This window comes from Petaurus breviceps, unplaced genomic scaffold, assembly GCF_028583685.1.
Source record: "Petaurus breviceps papuanus isolate PSGF00001 unplaced genomic scaffold, PetGlider_PUasm1.0 90723, whole genome shotgun sequence".
In the NCBI taxonomy this organism is placed as follows: domain Eukaryota; kingdom Metazoa; phylum Chordata; class Mammalia; order Diprotodontia; family Petauridae; genus Petaurus; species Petaurus breviceps.
The window spans coordinates 8,818,002-8,841,773 of NW_027187323.1; the positions used below are offsets into that span (position 1 = coordinate 8,818,002).

The following is a 23,772-nucleotide window of genomic DNA, read 5'->3' on the forward strand; positions in this document are numbered from 1 at the left end:
GCAAAGGGCCCAGCAGCCCTCATACCAGAGATACTACTCTTCCCTGAGCACCCTACACCCCACACTACTCCAGTATTTTTGCCAAGAAAACTTTAAATGGGGTCATGAAGAAATGGACATGACTGAAACAACTGAACAATAATATCCTATCATATTCATATATCACAGTTTATTTAACCATTCTACAATTTCTCCACTTAATTTCTAGGTTTTTTTGTTTTTGTTTTTGTTTTGCTGATATTTACTATGTTAAGTGTTGTGGGGACTACAGAAGAAAGCAGGTAGGTGGGTCTGGAGTCAGAAAGACCTGAGTTCAAATCCAGCCTCAGATACTTAGTAGCTGTGTGAACCTGGGTAAATCATTTAGCCTTTGTTTCCCTTAGTTTCCTCGTCTGTAAAATGAGGATAATAATAGCATCTGCCTCACAGGGTTGTTGTGAGGATCCAATGAGATAATATTTGTAAAAGGGCTTAACACAATGCCTGGCCCCTAAGAGGTGCTATATAAATGGTAGCTGCTTATAGTGATATTGCTGCTGCTGCTGCTGCTTCTAATGATGATATCCTATAGAAATTTTCTTTACTTTCCCTTTCCCTTTCCCTTTCCCTTCTCCCCCTTCCATTTTCCTTATGTGGACCAACCAGGACCAAGAAATGAAAACAAGGCAGTGGGAGGAAGTGGGGGTGAACCTTGACTAGCAGTAAAACAAGAATCCTAGTTTTTCATCATTAAAAAAAAAGAAACAAAAAATCCAAATCCACTAGTTCCTTTGAGATCCATTGGTTAAATGGACTCTTCCAAGAACTTGTACCTAAGTGGCTAGAAACAGTGTACTTTTGAGACAGTGAAGGATGTATGCCTTTCAGGGTATTATACTCAGAAGTAATAAGGTTCATGGCTCCCTTTGAACACATTCAGGAAAGGAGAAGGAATATAGCAAAAAAAAAAAAAAATCCAGCTTGCTCAGAATGGGCAGGCAAGAATGGGCTTTTGATTCCAAGGTCAGTTGTCTTTATGGTATATTTAAATAGATTGGCATTAATCTGTGTCTTTGATATGCATGGGAAATGGATGTTTCTTCTGTAGCTTTGTACGTATCTCAATGTACACACAGGCATACGGAATGATATTAGCATTCTGGCAGCACATAGCAGTTTTGGTTGGACTACTGTAATAGCAGCTTATATCTACTTTTGGTGAGATGGTAAGCTAATGATGTAGCTGTTAATTTGAATTTAGCAGACATTTTAAATATAGGTTTCTCTTTCAGAGACAAAAGTTGCAATTTAAAGCTCTTTGGTGGTCTAAAAACAGCTTAATTCTCTAGTAGTGTGGTAATAAGTACTAATCCAGCTTATACAGTGATTGTAGTATGTCATGTTTGTGAAAGATCACTTAACTGCTTTCTCTGGGTTTTATGTTAATTTAAAAAAATTAAACATAAAACCTTATAACATCTTTATGCTGAGATAAACTGTTCAATTTGACTTGTGCTCAAGCGGCAGCTGTCAGGAATTAGCATATTTCTTGTGGTTTTTGCTATCACCTTGTGCCCTTTTCTCCTAGATAGACTCTGTGGGATGATAAAGCTCACCTTGTTAGGATTTATTACTTAATAATAACTGAGGTAAGATTAATATTGATGTCACAGAGAGTACCTGCCAGTATAGTGATGGCATTACTACTATTATAATATGCTGTTCTTTCATCCCCTACTAATAACTAGCAAGGTGAAATACTATATATGATATTTTCCCCTGACCTTCCCTAGTTCATTATCCATGGAATCACGTGTTTGAAACTGGAGGAAGCCTCAGAAACCATCCAGTCATACTCCTTTTTACAGATGGGCAAGGAGACTGAGAAACAAGGAACGTAAAGACTTTCCCAAGGATACCCAGATAGTACAAATCAGAGGGACTTGATGCCACATTTGCTGACTCCAAAGCCAGTTTTATTTCCATTGCACAATATGTCCACATTCCCTTTCTTGGGCAGTTTTACAATGACTCTTCCTGTCAAGTGTTGTTTAACTTAAAATTTAGAAGAAATTTGTTATTGCCAGAATTTAATATTTTAGCCATAAAGAGATAAAAAAGAATGTCTTAGTATGCTTGGGAATAATTCTACCCCCCCCCCCACACACACAAAGATGATAAAATGGAAAGCGTGCTGAACTTCCTTACACTGTAAGTAGAGTTGGCTTCTGACCTGCCTCTGACATTAGCTAAATGCATGACTTTGGACAAGTCATTTCCCTTCTTTGGCTGCTATTTGTTCATCTGAAAAGTGAGGGGTCTGGACTAGATGCTCTTGTAGAACACTTTCAAACCTGAAACTCCGTGGTTTTGTGAAATGATTTAGACACATTTTAAAATGAATTGTCTAAATAGGCTGGATGTTTTTCCTTTTGTAAAGAGCTTTTGCATTTTGGCCTTTATGTGTAGTTACTTTTCCTTCCATGGACTTTGGAAGTACTTAAAGGTTTTGTCACAGTCATCCTCAGTGCTTCAAAATATTCACATTACATTAGGTTTAGTATTTCCTTTATCAAAGACAGCAACCTTTCTAAGTTTTAATGAAAAGCCCATTGTGGCAAAAAAAAAAAAAGTTATCACATAGAGGCCAAAATTATGGAGATGAGCCTTTCTAGGTCTAGTTGAACTGGCCATTGGACCAGTGGTACATAATACCTATCTAGTCAGTCATTAGTCTATCAACAAGTATTTGTTAAGTGTTTACTCTGTGCCAGGAACTGTGCTGAGCATTGAGGACACAATGAAGCGCAAACACATAAGTCCTTTCCTTCAAGGAACTTACATCAGAATGGGAGAGACAACATTGGAAAGATTGTACTGCAAAATATAGACAGTGTGGATGGAAGGTGATCTCAGAGAGAAGGCCTTAGCAGTGGGGGCACTAGTAAAGGCTTATTGCAGGAGGTGATATTTAATCTGGCATGTTCTTGAATCCTTCCCATATTTGTAGGATCCAGCAGAGATTATGTTTTGCGGGCATTGTTGTTAAAAATTCATTGTCACCTCCATACCACAGCAGGCATTAGAGTAGAGCCATAATGCAATCTGTGTTTGTGATTTTAAGGGAAGACTAACTCTTGAGTATCCAGGTTAATAGAGTAGTCAAGAATAGCTTAGATATATGATAAGAAAAAATTGCTGTGGAACTTCAGAACTAATTGTTGTTTTATATAGGTTTATATTCCTAATGAGATTGTTTTTAGGTGAGTGGTAAAATGAGTTTCTATTCCCTGACTATACATCATATGATACTAGAGGAAGCATTGGTGGAATTATAGAGGAAAGAACAACCAGTTGCCGGTTATCCACAAAGTATAATCTAAGCCTCCCTAATTAACAGTTGACTGAACTTTTTAAATATACATTGTATGAGTTAGATGGCTAATGAATTTGACAATGAGTCAGAGGGTTTTTCTCAACCTCCTGTTTTTACTGTTTGATGCATTTTTGGTGGACTTATATATAAAATATGGTTGGTGGTTTTGCCCGGGTCTTACAGAATAGGCATTTATATCATCATAAGCACTAACTTGTGCTGCATTATTGAAATCCTAATGAATAAATGGGCATGATGATTGCAGTCCTTTCACCCTAAAAGGGAGAGCTCATTGATCAAGGTGTACCATTATACTGATTTTTATTATCCTGTTTCCCAGGTGTCAGTGTTTTATAAGATGAGCAATTGTCTCCACATTTCTTTATCTCTTTCCAACTTTTGGAATATGTATAAAGTAGAGCAAAAAAAAAAACTATTGTGCAAATCAGTAAAAATTAGTCTGCTATAGTTTTCCCATCTGGTTTTTTCAAAATGAAGGAAAGAACAAATAATAATAAGCAAATTGATCTGCTTGGTGTGATAGGCTTGATTTGGAGGAAAAAAAACATTTTATTAATTACTTATAACACAATTCAGAGTATAGATATTATTTTATTTTGATATTGAATACCACTTTGAATCCTCCGAGGTGAAATTTGAATTCCAGATTTGAATGCCTAGAGTTAATATAGGATCCATAATCTTATAAATGAGATAATATATGCAAAGTGCTTTATAAACCTTATAGCTCTAGATAAATGTCAGCTATTATTTATTGTTATCTGAAAGCTCACTGTTTCATATCTGATAAATACCTGAAGTTAACCATTTGGCTTGTCAGTATTAGAGGATTTATAGTGTTTGTAATGCTGATAATAATGAAGATATTACTATATTCTTCACATAGTACATAGTGCATTTAAATGTAAGTAGTCTTCTACAAATTTGTAACAGTAGCAGTCCATTGAGATAGTGTTATCTAAATGTCTTTTAAAAAAAAAAGCTTAATGCTTTTATCCTCCCTAGTATCTAAGATAACACAATGCTAGGCACATAGCAGGTACTCAGTACATACTTGTTGAATTGTTAATTTGTCAGTATGTTGATTATAAACACTGATAAGTTAACTTGCGTTCATTGCTGTTCCATGGGCAAGAAATGTCGGCATTTCTTGGACTTGTGCTTTTATAGGAGGAATTTTACAGACTGTGCATATGGTGCCATTAGCAGTCCAATAATGGAGAAGAAAAGATAAAATAAAACAACCATTGTGGGGTACTTTACAAAAAAAATAGTGAAGAAAATATGCCAAGACAAAAAGACCACACTCGATAAGTCTACTGCATAAATCAAAAGGGTTTATGTCATAACACGAACATGTGCCATTCTTGCTCATATATTGAATTTCAGTAGTTGGTTGCATAAAAAAGTAAAGTATAATGAAACTGGCAAGCAAAGTATTCCCCAGTCAGCCTTATCTTTGTTCCATTTGTCCTTCAGATACCGCTTTTCTTGCCTTTTTCAATAAAATCCATCTAGCTTTTTTTTTTTTTGCATCTTTCTGTAACTGAGCTGAGAAGACCAATGAGATTCAGTGCTTTTCTAGTTGAGTTGTTAGCAGCTGCTTTTTAAGAGATCAAAACTTAGAATGCTGCTACACGGTATTAAGGCTTAACTATTGATGTGTCCCTACAGGGGTGATGTTTTTCTTGTGGGATGGGGGGGTGGGGTAGTGGAGAAGGGAAAGGGAAGGGTAAAGAGTGACCCCTTTGAGCATTCTCATATAAAGTAAACACTATTCTCCTTGTTTCTCAGGATCCTCTTTGCAAGCTCGGTGCTTAACCTGACTGAACTGACTGCCCTTCGGCCTGACCTTGGCAAATTGAAAAAGGTTCTTTACTTTCATGAGAACCAATTGGTATATCCTGTCCAGAAATGCCAGGAGAGGGATTTCCAATATGGATATAACCAAATTCTTTCATGGTAGGTGTTGATTACAACACTGTATTTAGCTTAATAATTTTCTTTCTTTTTTTTCTCTTGGTATTATTGCTTCTTTAGGGATAGTTATCACTTAAATAAGTGTGGATGTGGAGGTAATATAGTATAACAACTTAGGAATGCATCAAAATATGAAGATTTGAACATTTTTGCCAACGTAGTAAGTAAATTATTTGAGGCAGTGTGGTCTATAAAACAATATCCACTAACACCAATATCACACTACTCCTAAAATTTATTTCTGTCTCTTCTAAATATATGTTGAATTTGTGATTAGTCTCTATTGTTTTCATAACCATCAAGATAGAATCAAAGACCTAGAGGGAAGCTTGAGCTCTGTTATTCTGTGAGCCTTGATTTCATATACATTTTTTAACAAAGGACAATTAATCAGCATAGATTTACTTTGCTGTATTCCATTGAAACTGAAAGGAGAAATTTTAGAAAAAATAAATAGAAATTAAAGGATAATGTAGTAGTTTTCTTTGGGTTTTAGAACAGAGGAAAAGGTAAAAATGGCAAATACATTTTTACTTTATTCCCCCCATCTACTGTTGGGAATTGGTGTGGTAGTAAAATAACATTTTAAAAGGTGATGGTCCTTTATTGTTACTTTAATAAAATGTATTTCCTGAAGCTAAGTTAATGAAAGAAGTTAATAACATCTGTATGAAGCAGCTTTGTTATTAAATTATATACAAATATAACTAGAACTGTAAAGTTCAGTTAATCTGAATTAATTTGCTATATTTTATTCATCTTCATTAACATTGATTGGCCACTTGAGTTCAAGATTCTCATCATACCAAAAAAAAAAGGTTTACACATATGTAACATAGCTTAGTAGATACAGACTTTTTATGTGGTGATACTTGAGTTCCACACGCTTTGCAGACGCTTTCCTGCCATCATTTTTACAGGCTACTTCAATATGAAGTTGTAGCACTATCAAAATGGAGTAGAAATGCTGTACTTGAAACGTTTCATAAAAAAAAAAGCAGCCATTTTCAAATTTCATTATAAAATAAAAACACTCTATTGTACCTATTTAGAGAAGAGGAAGTATTTTGTGTATAAACACAAACACTTTATCAATACTGAAACATTTTTATTTATTTATTTTTACAATGTTATCTGTTCTACTTTGTCTGGATAAGTATGTGTTAACGATCAGTGTGGAAAAATGAAACCTACTTTTCCTAGTATACACTCATCTTGATAGGCATGAAATCATTACACAGTCGTCATACGGTATTAAAGGAGGAATGTATAAAAATAATCATCTCTCAATTACTTAGAATCTGATTTGGCATAGATTTTTAACTTGTATACCTACATGAAGAGTTGCAGTTATATTTTCTTTGAGAGCAGATATCTAAACATTTTCTGATTTTCATGTCATGAAATACTGTCTTTGTTGATACAGAAAAAGCTTAAAAAAGCTGATCTGTGCTTTGCTACACTGTTTCTTTCTAGAGAGGAAATTGACAAACATTAAGAAGAGGTGAAGTAAGATCATCAGTTGACTTCTTAATGGAAGAACGGTACAAAATACATGGGGGAAAAATAGGAGTGTCAGAAAGCAGTCCAATTCAGATTCTCCTTAGAAAGTATTGTCCCTGCTTGCTCAAATGTTTCTTTAGTTTTCCTGCTGACTTCTGCTTTTATGGGTAATGTCAGTTTTCTTTCTTGACCGTGCAGCTGTAAGGATTTTAAGGATGACTGACACACAATCTCACCTTAAATATAGGTTTCACTAACCCACTGACTTATGAACACATGTCCTAACTCTATCTTATGACCTGTGGGTCGCTATTACAATATGTGACATATGGTGAAAACAGACTAGCTGTAAAACATCTCTCAACTTTTGTTACAGTGTTATGTTGGAGTCCTTCTTTCAGGGTGTGTCAGCACTTCTAGGGCTTGCTTCTTTGTTCTCCTTGTTTATAATTTATCTAACCAAATTGGGACTCGAATTTTAGGCAACAACAAAAATTGTTCTGCATAATAATGACAACAGCTACTCCTATATGTCTAGCACTTTAAAAGCTTACACAAATGCTTTCCTTACAACAAACTTACAAGACAGGTAGACCGAAGATTTTTCTCCCCTCATTCTATAGGTGAGGGACCCGAGAGTCCTCAGATTTATCGGTTTAAGTAACTTAGCAGTCACATATTAAGTGTCCAATCCAGTATGTGAACTCAAGTTCCCTAATTCCAAATCTAGCTTCCTTTGCTTTTGGGATCAAGTGTTGCAATCTTTTGATTTCATTTTTGTTGCTTTTGGATATTTCAAATATTTGAATTGCTTTACACTGAAGAGTTGACTTGGTGTTCCTATGTTGTTAAATTTGCATTTTTCACTGGGTATTTGCATTCCACGGATGTATTTTTATATCTTCTTTGATTTATTACCTTTTTGCTGCAGGGGAAGGGATTAGGAAAAAACAAAAGTCACTTAATCCACCTGGGTCTTAAAAAAGGAACTCTTAGGTTCACTTTTAATACATGACACTGATTCATTTCTGAAAAGGAGGTCTACTTCCAAATATGATAATTAATATTTATTCTATCACATTTTTTATTCCTAAAGGATGCAACAATGATGTCTGTACCATTTTGCACTCACTGAGCTCTTCTTATTCTGCCCTCTATGACCTCTGTGCTCTTCAGCAGTACACTTGTCCTCTCTGCATAACAGCTTTGCATCTCTAAAGTAAAGGAGTTAGACTATGTGATCTCTACAATTCCATGTAGCTCAAACTGATTATCATGCAACTTTTTTCTTTTTCTTTTTAAGAATTGGTCAGCCTACTTGATCTAATGGCATGATCTAATTACTGATAAGCTTTGACCTGCTCCATTTCCCACCTGGGCCTGTTCTGCCCTTCCTTAGTCAAACTGACTCCATGTTTGGACACTCAACTTATTGGTTACAGATTTAGTAAGGGTATCCAGTTGGCGTTGCCCACTGCAGCTCAGAAATCCCTAGCTCAAGAAGCTCTGTCAACTTCAGCTTCCCTGGTAACAAGGACTACAGATGTTAGCACCCATGCCAGGCTAGCATGTGAAATATTTAATGTGCGTGGTCATTTTCAACATAACTCTTGGAATAAGTAACAAATGTTTATAGTACATGTCCTTTTGGCTTTCCATGATTTCAGAAAGGAAAAGGGTGTTCATATATGTATGTGCATGCATACTTATATATGCATACATATGTATATATACACATGCAAACATATGTGCATATGTTTTGTATGTACATATACATTACAGAAGGCATGGATATGAATTCAAATAGTAGTTTTTCTCTTAGTTTGAAATAGAGCTTCAATTTGGCATTTCACTTATATCATTCTGAGTTCAGAGATGGAGCAGTGGAGAACAGCACCAAGCCCTAGAGTCAGGAAGATCTGAGTTCAAATATGGGCTCAGACACTTAATAGCTATATGACCTTGGGTGAGTCATTTAACCTTGTTTGCTTCAGTTTCCTCAACTGTAAAATGAACTGGAGAAGTAAATAGCAAACTACTCCAGTGGCTTTGCCAAGAAAACCCAAAATGTCATCACAGAGGACACAACTGAAATGAATGAGCAACATGCTTATTTTAGGGAGAGAAGTGACTTAGTATTTTTATTTTTGGGGGTCATTGACTGTTCTACCTTTAACTTAGAATCATTTCTTCATGGAGAAAAAAAATGAGTCATTTGCAAAATTGTGATAATCATTTCTGTATAGTTACACCATATTTTGGAAAACTGGAGATAGGTTAGATAATGGAGAGAGTAGCATGATCTCATGGAAGAAAACTGACACTAAATAGCCTTTGGCAGAGAATGGAAAGGACCATACTATCTTTGGCACTATAAACAATGGTGGCATAGGGAATTCTTCAACATCAAAATTATTTAAAATAATGACTTTTCTTTATGGTAAGTGTGAAGCCAAACAAATAATATATTTTCAACATTATGTGTGTAGAATTTCATCCAGTATATATCGCCAATGAGGAAAACTGCACCGTTTAAGAGGGTGAGAAAGTAATAGTAATCTTCTCTGCCACATAGAAGCATAATGTACAAAGTCAACATGCCTAATTACTTGGTATTTTTAAAAACTATTCTTTGTTTTGAAATATGTGGAAATAGTCAATGTTGGTAGCATTGCGGAAAGACAGGCATTCTACTGTATCATTAGTGGAGTTGTGAACTGGAATAGTCATTCTGGAAAGCAATCTGAAGTTCAAAAAAAAAAGTAATGAAAATGTACTAATTCTGTGACCAGAGATTCCACTGGAATATAAACAAGGACAAGGTACCATGTACTTCCAAATATTTATAGCATCACTTTTTGTAGTAGCAAAGGACTGAAACAAAGTTTTAGGGGAATGGTTAATCAAATTGTGTTAAGTGATTATATCATAATATTACTATGCCATAATGAAGAATAAGTGGGAAGAATAACAAGACTCATATGAAGACTTATATAAACTTAATACAGAGAAGGTAAGCTAAAGAGGATGCAAAATAATTTCAACAATGTAAATGAAAAGGAAAACAAAAAATGCAATGTAATTATAACAGCTAAGAAGCCTGACTCTATAGATAAGCTGAAAAAATGTACCTCCATCTTTTCTCTGCAGAGGTTTTTGTTATCTCTGCAGAGACTTTGGTTATGGAATATTTTTTAAGTCTTTTCCCTCGTGTTTGATGATGTCAGAACAAAATGTAATGCCATGTGACCTCAGGAAGTAATTTACGTCCGTGTACTTCATCCTTCCCTGCTTCAAAATAAAATGGAGCTTGCCATATCCCTTTAGATAATAGGAATATTTTGATTAAAAATGATGGTAAAAAGTTGCAAAGTAATGTGCAAATTTTAGATTAAAAAATTAATAAATGCTCATTGAAATACTCTGGGCTTATAAAAACAATTCTGAATACACTTTCCTCCTTTTGTTTGAGAGTAGAAAATCTTTTGGTGAGGATTGTTGTTTCTGAAGTGCAGATCTAGCCATGTAACTCCTCTGTTTAACCAATTCCAATATCTTCCTAATGATAGATAATAGAACAATAACATAAATTTTTTAGTCATACGCAACCTTGGTCTGACCTATCTTGCCAGCTCCATTGGCAATGGAGCTCCCCCTCTGGCAATCTGTAGTCTTCCTACACCTCACAAATAACACTCCATCCCCTGTCTTCAGGTCTTTACATTGGCCACCCCTTCTGCCTAAAATGTGCTTCTTTAAGATTTAGCTGGGCCAGTCTCGTGCGTGAAGCCATTCCGGATTGCCCCCAATTGCTAGAGCTATTCACCCCTCCAGAGAACCTTTATTTAATTATTTTGCATATTTTTTATATGTACTTGTTTTCTCCATCCCCCATCCCTACCACCACTATCTGCCCCCAAACACCAGAATAATGCATTGCAAGTATAGATTGCAAATTCATTGCAGGTATAGGTAGTTTCGTTCCTCATACTTGTATCTACATTGCATTACAGAGTGACTGATACATAGTTGAATGATAAATATTTCTTGATTGATTGAAGGGAAGGCTCACCAGCTGAGGGTAGAGGCAGGAGGAAAAATGGCTAGTATAACCAGAAATAACTGTGATATAAAAATAAAAAGCATAAGTAAAATTTTATTTTTAAAGTTCCTATTGTGAATATGGTCATATCATTTGCATCTATCCTTCTCATTCTTCTTGCAGTTTAGTGGCTGATGTCGTGGTTTTCAATTCTGCCTTTAATATGGAGTCATTTCTTACTTCTATTCGAAAATTTATGAAGCTGATTCCTGACCATAGACCCAAGAATCTGGAAAGCATCATCAGACCCAAATGCCAAGTTCTATACTTTCCAATCAGGTTTCCTGATGTGAGCAGGTCAGTACCTTTACACTCTTTTCCCAGTGTTGTTTCATAAATTACTGTCTCAAATCTATAGAAATTTGCAGTACGTCCTGCCATATTTTAGCAGTTCCTTTTAAAAACAGTGAAAGAATCTCACCATGCTATGATTTACAAAGATTTTATCTCATCTAAAAACCAATACAATATAAAGTGAGTAATGCTGGCAGAGATAATTGTACACAGTAGGCACTTAATCCATATTGGTTGAATAAATGTGAGTAGTAAAGAGTTATTTATCTTCTCCCTTGTATATTTGGAGGCAAGCTTTTAAAATTTCCTGGTATCTCTTTTTTGTTTTTTCATTTATCACTTGGTTTCAGAGGTTCATTTTCTAACACTTTTTAGCACCGCTGACCTACTTGTATAACTGTGGGTACCTTTTAGAGTAAGAACTCTTATTAAATTCCAGATTAATAGAGTGGCCAGAAATTCAAATGGATGTTACAACTGGTTACTGAGATTACCTTACATTCCTCAAGCTGTTTTACTGTTATTATTGTTGTTTTTCTTTTATCTTTTTTCTTTTTACCTAATTTATTATTTACTGGCAAGTGATTAGAACTGAATATCATGTTAATGGAAAGTCAGGTTGTGTAGTTTGGGCTTACATGTACTTGAAACAGCTATTCTCTCTTTCTCTGTTACTAAGAAGGACATTTTTTATTACCCATGCTGCTGAGCCCATCCTGAAATTAGCAATGGGTTATGTGGCTCCAAGGGAACATTCTGAAGATCCTTTTCACTTTTGATTAAACCTGGCACAATTGTTTTTCCTATCAGAAAGAACACTCCTCCCTTGCGAACAAGAACTTTGCTTCGGTGGGATTTATACTAGCTAGAGATATCACAGTTTTGCAACTGATTATATTCCTAAAAAGAATGCAGAGATGGCTTCATTTTTGCTGAAATGAAGGTGGAACAGTTTAATGATAGCACGTGCCATGTTTAGTTTTAATGCAAGCATGCACTATGCACTTTTTGAATCTTATGTGAATTTTGTTTTAATTATACTCTCCCCAACTTATCTACAAAAAACAATAGCAGTATATTGTTTTATGTTATTCTCAGTGACTGAAACACATTTCATCATAAGACATGATATAATTTTTGAGCTGGCTTATGGGTCATCACCATTTTCTTTCATTTCATAGATGAGAAAACTGAGACAGTCAGGATTTAAGTGACTTTCCCAAAGTCACACAGCTAGTTAGTAGAAGATCTATAACTTTCCATGAAGTCACTACCCAAGCCCATGTGCTCTGGGCCTTTGAACATTTCATTGTACCAGTGTAGCCCATGAACTGTCCATTTGTTACACTTCTCTCTATGTGGCATTCCTGCTTCCTCACTGATGTTTTTTACACATACAAGTTGTCATTGATAATATTTTTGTAGCCTTTCTGTATTTATCTTGTCACTTTCTACTTTCCTTTAGTTCACCTGCAATTATATTTCTTTGTCATAGTGCTCCATAATTTTGATCTATGTAACATCTTTGGGAGAATACTGATGTTAAAAAGATGATGTTTTGTGTTAGGGATCAGCTTAGCTTCATAGAAAAGACTGTGTAGTTTCCCAGATTCAACCCAGGATTCTTTTCCTTCCCAATTAGTGCTGTCATTAATCATTAATTAAATCCCACTTAATATAAATATAACATTGTACTAAATTAGAGCACTCCTCATCTAATCTCATCTCATGTTCTGGGTAATATGTGTTCTTGATCTTCTGGCTTCCTTTTATGGATTGCTAGCATATGACCTTGTATAAATTACCTTTCCTCTTTGAATCTCCATTTCCAGTCTGTAAAATGGGAGCATTAATATACATGTCAAATGCCTTTTGAGATTTTTGAAGGAAATCTATTATAAGTAATATTAAATGAATACTGTTATCAACATTTCTTTGTTTTTTCAAATTTTCTTCCTAATATCTTCCCTATGAGCAATGAGAACCTCTGTTTTCTTAAGATTTCTGATCACTGATTAGCTGAGTCAGGTTTATAGAGTTGAGTGAGGTTTTTGTTTGCTTTTTTTGGTACAACATGAAGACCTCATTTTGTGATACCAGTATCTAAATTTTACATATATGTTAATTATAGGTGAAATATAAATATTAACTGAAGAAGCAATAGAGCATTTGATTTATTACTGTAATGGGATTTCTAATAAAGTTTTGAATTTTTGAGATTTATGTGCATCTGATAGCATTTTCCTACAAGTTTTTATATTAAATTAATGGTGAAAACACCTGCAGAAATTGAATATAGTTTATTAATTTAGACCATATTACCAGAGATAAATCTAGCTAAAATGAGACCGAGGAGAAAAAGGTTAAGAAATATTGTGGCCAACCTAAGGTTCATCAAACACGGTCTTAGCCCAGAGTGTTTTTTCAGTTATTTTTCAAATGGTAATTTGCTTTATCCAAACCAAACTCATATAGTGTAAGTAAGTGATTATTTGCATGAGTGACAATCATTTGAATGCCTGCAGTATTGGAAAAATGGATTATTTCACTGAGATGTTGGGGAAAATGTTTAGAAATTCTAAAGGCAAAATAACAAAAGTGATTTTTCCTTTCTTTTACCTGTTTTTTCCTTCCCTATATGCAGATTTTATTTGGCCTTGTGGCAAAGATGAACAGGAAACAAAAAATACTATTATGACTATGACTGTGATTTATATAGTTTTTAAATTTTAAATCACTATTGAATGCATTATTGAGAAGAAAAAAAGTATATGTAAATTTATCACTTCCTAATCATTAATTATGGACTTCTATTTGTATACCTGAACATAGAGTACTATAAAAGCTGAATTTGATAAGTAAGAAAGCAGAACTAAACTAATCAATAGTTAAGAGAAATAACTAAAGCTGAAGAAAAATAAAAGAACTTAACTCCTGTGTTAATGTCCTCTGTACAAGGATGCTACTTTAATACCTCGCTTACTCAGAAGTCACATCTGGCAACCTCAGTTACTCAGAAGAGTCTACAGTTGGGAAATAAGCACACATCCCAGAAAAGCCTCTAAGGAGTCAGAAATAGATTTCATAAAGTGTTTGTGCCAAAGCTGATGTACTTCACTCATAAGAGAGCCCCTCAATCTCTCAGTCAGCATACTTAGTCTTATTGAAGATGTAATTAGAATGAGCTTGGTTGTCTGCTTTCCTGCCTACAACATACAAAAGAGGGTGTGGGATTGCTGCTAGACTCAGTTATGTTCACAACAGCCAGAAGTGACAACTTAGAGCCTGAAGGGAAAGGAAGGGATAGAAAACCCATTAAAATACACACACACACACACACACACACACACACACACGAACCTTAAAGAAACCCCAATATAGAGGCAAGTTTATGGGAAGAACAACTCAATATTCTGCTATAGGTCCTGAGTACATTTCTGTATTAGAACATAGTATGTAAGTACTGTAAAAATTGGATTCCATTAAATCATATTCTAAATAAGCTGTTTAAGATGTCCAGGTTTTATGTAATCCATTTTAGAAAGGTTTCCATTTTTAAAGGTTTTTTTTTTCCTTTTTTTTAAAGAGTGGGCACTTGTATACATTTCTGTTATCTTGAAATTTTACTTGAGTTGGACCACCTCATCTCTCAATAATTCTGAATATTATTTAGTGATCTAGAAGCTTGTATATACCATTTTGACACTCCTTGTGTGACCTTGAACAAGTCACTTACATTTCTTGGGTCTCAGTTTCCTCATCTGTAAAAATGAAGGATTTGTCTAGGTGACCTGAGGTGGTTCCTCAGGTCCAGAGGTGCTCTCTGGATCTCTGCACCTATGTGTAGTGCTCCATTGTGTGCTTTCTCCCCCTTCCCTTCTACTCCAATGCACTTGACATATTAATGTATAGTTTATATAGTGATTTTTTAATTGATTGTGGAGCAATTTTGTATCACATGGTAGAAGAATTCCAAAATATTATGTATGCTAAACTACTAATGGAAAATATTTTTCCATTATACAGTTGCAAAATTATTCAGTCAGAAATTTAGCTGATATGAAATATGGCTATGCAAAGTTAACTGTAAATTAATACTATTAAATTGACAAAACAAAATGCCGAGGTAAAACTGACAAACTGGTTCGTGTAAGAATATATTTACTTTGTTTTTTTGACCATGAAATGGTCTGCCATACTTTTTTATTAAATGATGGAATTAATTAGTGAGAATTTTTGTAATAGTTGCTTCTTCTTGGTTCTTAATATTATTGACTTTTTTGCATTTATTCAGACTTTTTTATGCAACAAAGGGCATTTGAAAGATAAATTCATTATTGACTGAGAGGCCTCTCCTGTTTTTTTTTTTTTTATTTCTGTATCTCACCTATCTATACACGTGCAGTTGAGGCCTTTGGGGAAAATTTGCACCCCCTCTTCTGCTTCCATTGCCCAGCTGAACTGTAGGTTCTATTATCAGGCTTCTTGGCTTACTCTCAACCTATTTTGTGATCAGTAGTTCTTTCTGAGTTGCAGCCACATGGGCTGAAAGCCATATTACTTCCCCTTAAGAGTCCTCCTTAGTGTTGAAGAGAAGAAAGAGCATATTAGATGGGAACTGAGGAGACTCAGGTTCATTCTGTCTTCATCACTTACTGGTAGGATAACCTTGAGCAATCACATCTTCTCTCTGAGTATTGTTCTCCTCATCTGTCAAATGTGGATAATAACCTTTGTACTACCAATCCTACGATGTTGTTTTGAGGTTCAAACAAAAAGAAAGTACCTGAAAACCTTTTCAACTATTAAAAATGTTGTAAGACAAATGTAAGATGCAGTATGAATGTAGCGTGGGGTAGCAGAAGCAGTTTGATGTAATGGACAGGGTTCTATACTTAGAACCAGAGGCATGGGTTAGAATCCTATCTCCAGTGCTTGTTAAATATATTGCCTAATGAGCAAATCATTTAGTTTCTTTGAACTACAGCTTCCTTATTATTATTTGGCTATATTAATACTTATACTACCTATACTAAGATAAATTATCATTCTCTGTCATATTAATAACTAATTATTAAATTAGGATTATGGTTTTTCCTTTCTATTTCCTCATTCAGGGACCAGCCCTTGCAGGTCATTTTCTGTCAGTCAGTCAGACTCTGAAGGACATTGCCAATCGATGAGATTGTTCAAATCCTCTGGGTACATGCTCCATGATCTTGGATAGGACTCCACCCAACTAGAAGACCTTACAAACAAAATCTAATCTGGGTAAATTCTTGCCCTTGGGAAATAAGCCCGTCCTTGTGACCCTTCACTAGAATTTAGGGTGACCCATCTTATGAAGGAGAAAACGAATCAGACTAGTCTGGGTAGAGATAGATTCCTTTGTCCACGTTGCTGGAGGCAGCTGAGTCACATGATCTAGTCATATTTTATATAGGAGGAGCTGAAGACTTTTAGCCTACCTCGTCATTAATATGCCCACCCACTCATTAATTGTTTACCAATCATGGTTGGTTTTCACCTATTGGGAACACCTTTTCCAAAGGTATTTAAGCATTCAGGATCTCCATGGTTTTATCTTTGACTCTTTGATTAAAAAGAGATCATTGAGCATCAACATTGATTTTTTGCTAGCCTAATTAATAAATTGATTATTAATTACCCAGAAACTCTCTCAGACTTTTCATTCATCACAATATACAGACTTGTTACAAGGAAAGTACATTAGACATCTGTATATGCTGCGAAAATGTGAGTTATTAATCTTGTTATTATAATCATTCTTATTCTGTATAGGACAGAATTTCTATCAACTTCCCTTTACCCTCTCACTCCTGATTATTCTTTTGACCTGCCAGTGCCCCTTCCCTTCATGACTATTTCCCCATCCTTCCTGGAATGGCTTATGTCCTTTTTCCAAATCATCCTCAAATACTGACACACATTCTGATTCCACCAAAGTGGAAGGAATAAGAAGATTCCTACTTGCCACCTAGTTAAGTGAATCATAATGGATAAAGTAGTGGAATTCTACTCTGGAAGACTGGGGATTCCATTTGCCTGTTGGGATTCTCTGGGAAAGTTAGGTAACCTTGTTTATTCTCTTAGTATCCCTAAGAGAGCTGTTAGGACTATCACCTAACTAAAAGCCCCTGTGCCGAAGGAATCCCAGATCCTTTAAGGCACATCTTAAAGGGGTCATATCAGGGGGATACTGAAAACTTAAAGAGCTGCATCCCACCCCCAATTGAAAGTAGAACAACTATAAGGCTAAGTAACAACTTCAGAAGTCATGCACATAGAGCTAAAAGTTGAAGCTATCACATTCCAATCACCGTATTATTCCTAGAGTAGGAAGGGAAGAGGAAGGGGAGATTTTTCCTTTTCATACCAAGAAAGTTCACTGTTTTGTTTGGATTATTTGGAGTCATGAAAATCTTAGTTCAAGTCCCATCTTAGACATTTAATGACTTGTGTGATCCAGGCAACTCATTTAGCCTATGAGACCTCAGTTCCTTATCTGTAAGAAGGGGATAATAAATAGCACTTACTTCACAAGGTTGTTGTGAGTACTAAATGAAATAACATGTAAAGTGCTTTATAAACTTTAAAATATAAATGCTAGCTATGTTCCCTCATTGATCTCTTTCTGTCCTCATGTGGCTTCCTATGTCTGAGGAACCTCTAATCTCCTTATAGAAGACAAAATCTAATCCTTTTAGCTGAGGGCTTCCCTTCTTCCTTTAGCATTTAGACAGAGGAAGGGTTAAAGGAAAAGACTTTCCCCCATGTCTTCTCTACATCCAGTTTATTGCACTTTTTCTTAGTAATGATTCCTAAATAATATATCATATGCTGTCTTCAAGAGGTAGACATCTCACCAGAAGATGACCGTAAGCATTTAGCTATACATCTGTGCGAGTGGTTCACAAACAGCAAACCATCATATTGAAGAACAGGGATGCCAAAGATAAGTTTCTGTTCTGTCCTGATCCTAAGTCTCTTACTGAAAATCTCTGTTCACACTTTCAGTCCTAAGGAGGTTCCCTTCTCCCCAGCCTCTGGTTGCCAACATTAGTTGCTTAACAATGATTGGTTTTTCACGTATATTGATCTTGACAGCTGTTACCAGTCCTTTTTTTCCTTCCCTACTAATGAGATCTAAGCTAGATTCCCTCTAATCCTGCTTAGTTCTCTAGCAGGATTATAATAACTGGGGAATACTCGGGAAGGAGAACATCTCTAATATAGTAGGAGGGGGGACAGGGCATATGCCTTACCTATCATATCACATTATTGAGGATGCCAAGATAATGATAAAATCCTTCTAAAAACTGAAAATTTCCCAACTGGGATCCCTATCATAAGAGCTTCCAGGGAAAGTACTTTTATGTTTGGAAAACAGAGAAGTTATCTAAATGGGGGAAAGTAACTAGAGTTCATAGTTTTCCATATTAGAATTGTATACATGCTGTAAAAGTCTCAGGATGTTGTTACTTACATAGAAGGATTGCTTTGCAGTATAAAAGCCCTTGAGCTCCTCTCCCATTGAATTATCCATATTTTTCATTTAGCTAGCTAATAACAGGATCTTCTAGGATTTGTTCATAGCCCCAATCCATAAGACTATACAAAGATTATAATTATACATAAAGTGAATTACAGAGGTGCATCTTATGTCCATGAAAAATATCTCCCTCAAAAGTTTCCCAAGAATTGTTGATAAGAATGTCAAGGGATATTCATCTGAATCAGATGGAATTTAGTTGGATGAAAGATAACAGAAAAAAAATCCGTAAGTCTCTCCAGACCAATTTTTATATTTTTGTTTATCACAATCAGAACTCTTCTTCCTCGATCCTTTTGTGTTAGAAAATCTTCATTTTTTAAAAAAATTTGATTTTTATAAATTTGACATAAAGAGCTAATTCATTGTCAGTCCAATAAAAGCCAATGGAAAAGTCTTAATTTTTAATCCTTTAAAAAATTTCCTTGGGGCGGCTAGGTGGGCACAGTGAATAGAGCACCAGCCCTGGAGTCAGGAGGACCTGAGTTCAAATTTGACCTCAGACACTTGACACACTTACTAACCTTGTGACTTTGGACAAGTCACAACCCCAATTGCCCTCCAAAAAGCAAAAAAAAAAAAAAAATTCCTCAGGAAGCAACTGGAATTTGGACTTAGAACAACTAAAGAAAAAGTATAGTTTAATATTAAGCATATATAAAATAAAGTTAACTTACAAATATGAAAGCTTCAGTCTGGTCTCAGGTGCAAAATGATGACCAGTGAAACCAACCAGTATCAATCCTGATATACTTCTGGCCTTACTGACTAGTTAGTACTTAACATATATGATTCCAATTTTATTATGTCTTTCCATTTGGTTTTGCAGTTTTATTGTCTATTTCTGCTTTCTAGGACTCATGGAACAAAAAGGTATCACTGAGAGAATAAGAACATATTTTCTGACAAGTTCCCATATTTCATAATGGAACATGACTTCATAGAGTGAGGATTTTTATAAACTGAGAACTGTGACTTACCTCTCCCTGTGTATATGATTGTAGAGGAGGGAAGGAAAAGAGGTAGGTTGTTTGGAACAGCCTCCTTTATTGAGATCTCAAGGATTTCTCTTCACACACTTCCATCCATCTTTTCTATCTATCTAAAATGTGGAGCCAAAATAGATGTTTATGGACTTTGCCTAACTAATTTAGAATCAAAAATGGAAAATTTTAAAAACAGTGTGAAAACTTTAAATGAAAACTCTCAGGCTGTGCAAACAAAGGCGAAGAGCCTCAGGGCTTTCTGAAGAATTCTTATTAAAGAAAACACTATTTTACATTGCAAAACGGAAGTGTCAGAAAACAACAGAAGATCTGTAATTTGAGAATTCATGGATTGATGGGACAGAAGGCAGGCGACTTGCCTCCCCACTGAAACTTTTTGTTTTCTGTTGGAAATTGTTCTGAATTTTTTTTTTTGAACTTCATCTCTCCATATCACAAGTGGTCACATTTCTTAGATACTGCAAATGACATATTGACAAAAGATATAGATAAATAGATAGAGATATAGATCTCTATGGGGATATAGAGATCTATATCTACATGTAGAACTATATATATACATACAACTTATATTATAAATATTGAAAATACTGAGGTCATTCTCATTGCAATGAAGTAAATTGGAAATACCTTATTAAATATTGACTTAAGAGATGGAAAATTAATCTTACAAGAAAATGATTTTGTTTTATAAACTGAGGAGTGTCCCTATCTTCCCAGAAATATTTGGACTATCCAAAACAATATGCAAAAATATTTCTTAGAATATAATTTTCATTGCTTACTGAATTAGAGAAAGTCTCAAGAATTTATCAAGTCTATCTTCTCCCATCTTATCAAGAACAGAAACAGATGATGGTTTGAATTTATCCTTCTAACATTGCACATCCTTTCTGTTAGGAAGGCAAAAATTTGCTAGAATCCCTAGCTATTGTTCATAGATCCTTTATTCATCTGCAGATTCTTAAAGTAAACTTTTGTTTATTCATAATTGTTAGACAATACTATTCTATGTTTAGAATTTCATAATATTCAGTTCAATGGAAATTTAGTACCTACTGTGTTCCAGACATTGTGTGAGAGACATAGACAATGGAACTCTAAGTGGTCATATGCTATTTAGGGTAGTATAGGGGAGTGATGTAGTGGGAGCCAACTAGGGAAGGTTTTACAGAGGAAGTATAGAAATAATACTGAAGTGGTCTACTTATCCAGCATTTAAACATCCAGCATCATCAGCCCTCTAGAATAGCTGCACACCCTGAAACAAACAGGAAGGCTGGAGTTCTACTGAAAGAGCTGCTTTTATTGTTGTTTGTCCTTTGTTCTCAAAGACCTTGATGTCTGGTTGGTGATAAGAGGTGATGCCATGATATGCAAGTGAATTGGATTTAAGTGAGGGAGGGCCATGCAAAGTCACCAACTTCCTTCTCTCCTCTGGAGCCATCTGTGTCCAGTGGCAAGATATAGATCAGGCGACTACAAATGGCCCTCAAAAGAACTAAGGCTCAACTTGTCACTTTGTTCTCTAGGAGAGGAATATTCATGTCACCAGTATTTGAGCACTGAGCACCAGGTACCTAAGTTTAGATAAAATGCTTTTGTTATCTGATTCCCTCCTTTTACCTGTAGTTCAGCCCTTAAGCTGTAACTCCTAACTTTAAGATGGGGATCCCAGAGGGCCACTTGAGGAGTGTGCAAAAGAAACACAAATGAGGATAGCACCATAATATTTAAGTGGAAGAAGTCATGTGTGTTCATGTATAAAATACAAACATGTATATATATGCATGTGTGAATGCTCCATTTTGGTTGGTATGGAGAATAAAGCAGAAAAGTCTTATATTTGCATCTTTTCTACCCTCTCCCTACTTCTCTTCCTCCTTCGCTACCATCTCTCTCTCTCTGGATATTTTATTAACTATTTTGTTTTCCTTAATAATCCTATTTATTTTATTTCATGCATTTAAAAGCACTATGTTTGGAAGGGAGGGTATAATCCACGTGAGTGGGAGCCCTATCTACACTAAGGAAAGTTTGTATTTCTATAGTGCTTTAAAGTGTAGGTGATGCATTATCACATCCACCTTCTGAGGTAGTGGTTAATAATAATTGTTATCTCCATTTTAAAGATGGCAAAATTAAGGTTTTGAGAGTTAAAGTGATCTGCTTGCCCAAAAATGCCCAACTTGTGAGCATCTGTGGTAAGATTTGAAGCCAGTCCTTCCCACTCAAAATCCATCGCTCTTTCCAATATGTCTTAGTGACTCTATGAAAGCATGAATCCCTAAATCGCTAAAAAGTAAAGAGTGGTGATGTTGTTGTTCAGGCATTTTAGTTGTGTCCAACTCTTTGTAATCCCATTTGGGGTTTTCTTGGCAAAGATAATGGAGTGGTTTGCTATTTTGTTCTCCAGCTCATTTTACAGATGAAGAAACTGAGGCAAACAGGGTGAAATGACTTGCCCAGGGTCACACAGCTGGTAAGTGTCTAATACCAGATTTGAACTCAGGAAGATGACTGAGTCTTGCTGAGCTCTATCCACTATGCCATCTGGTTGACCTAACTATACCATGCATAGATGGTACATGTAAATAAGAACAACAGGAGGGACTTCATTGATTGTTATAGCACATAAAGAAGATATGGCCTTGGTTATTTCATTAATTTCTATTATTGATTTCCCACAAAATGTTTCTTTTTAATATCATGTGATCAGAAGTTAAAATATATGCTTGTCCTTGATTCATTCATTCTCATATTATAAAACTAATATCAGTTTGTGAACTGTTACCCTCAAATCAATTAAATGAAGAGGATATGACAGTGTGTAGAACACTGGCTTTGCATTCAGAGGTCCTGGGGTTTTGTGTCCTGGCTCAGTCATTTACCATCAGTGTGACCCTTGGGCAACTCACTTCTGCTCACTTCAATTTCCTCATTTCTAAAATTAAGGGATGAAATGGCCTAGGTAGCTTCTGAGGTCCCTCTAAGCCCGAGATCTGTAATCCTATGAATCTATAATTATAGGAATCATCCTTTGTAGTAACTCATCCGAGGTTAAAGCATTTTTCTTTTTTTTCCCCTCCGTGTTCATTTCAACAAAGTACTACTATGTAAGAGGGTCTTTGCTAGGTATGAGAGATCCAAAGATAGAAATAAAATCATCCTTGCTCTGAAGAGCTAATGTTCTACTGGGGATATATAATATTTATACAAGTAAGTATATACAAAGTATAACAGAATGTAGTGCGCCTAGGTGATAATTAGCCTATTTGATGAAGAAAAGTTTTCAGCTATTGCTTAAAATATCCCAACTTATAATCATTTCCTACCAGGTAATTATGTATATGGGTCATTTCTAATTCAGCTCACTTGTTAGCATCAACATTCCTCATACCTGAATATTAGTTATTATTATTTAATATTTCCCTTTATGACTTTATTCATAGAAAGTGAGGGCTTTATAGTGAAAATCTAGTCATGATTTTCTTTATGTGAAGATAAATATTGAGTATCATTCCTAGGGAACTTAGATGAAAATTTACCGTGTTAAATGATTAAATTTATATCACTTTAATATTTTTCTGATAACTACAATAGAATTTACTTTTTATGTGTGCTCTAAAATTATATGAATGCATATGTATGAAATAAGAAACATAATTTGTATGAAAGGTTTTGTCATTTTCTCTTAATACTTTTTTTGGGAAATTTCAGATGTATATGCAGGACTAAATGTGTGTATTTGTGTGTGTATATATGTGTGTGTATGTATATATGTATATATGTGTATGCACATTTTTTATTTATTGTATTATTTCCCAATTGCATGTAAAAAATTTAACATTCATTTTTGAAAAGTTTGAGTTCCAAAGTCTCTTCCTCCTTCCTGCCCCTCATCCATCCACAGAGAAGGCAAGCAACATGATATTGA

At 35.1% G+C, this 23,772-nt stretch overlaps 1 protein-coding gene across 10 annotated transcripts in view; it reads left to right on the plus strand.

Moving 5' to 3' along the window:
• GTDC1 (glycosyltransferase like domain containing 1) overlaps positions 1 to 23,772 on the plus strand; it is a 476,083-nt gene that overhangs the window by 237,784 nt on the left and 214,527 nt on the right. For all 10 annotated transcript variants that reach the window (XM_069066750.1, XM_069066753.1, XM_069066759.1 and 7 more), the window contains 2 exons: positions 5,171 to 5,338; positions 11,085 to 11,258. In XM_069066750.1, the coding sequence (XP_068922851.1) occupies positions 5,171 to 5,338; positions 11,085 to 11,258 (342 nt within the window). The remainder of the gene's footprint in view (positions 1 to 5,170; positions 5,339 to 11,084; positions 11,259 to 23,772) is intronic.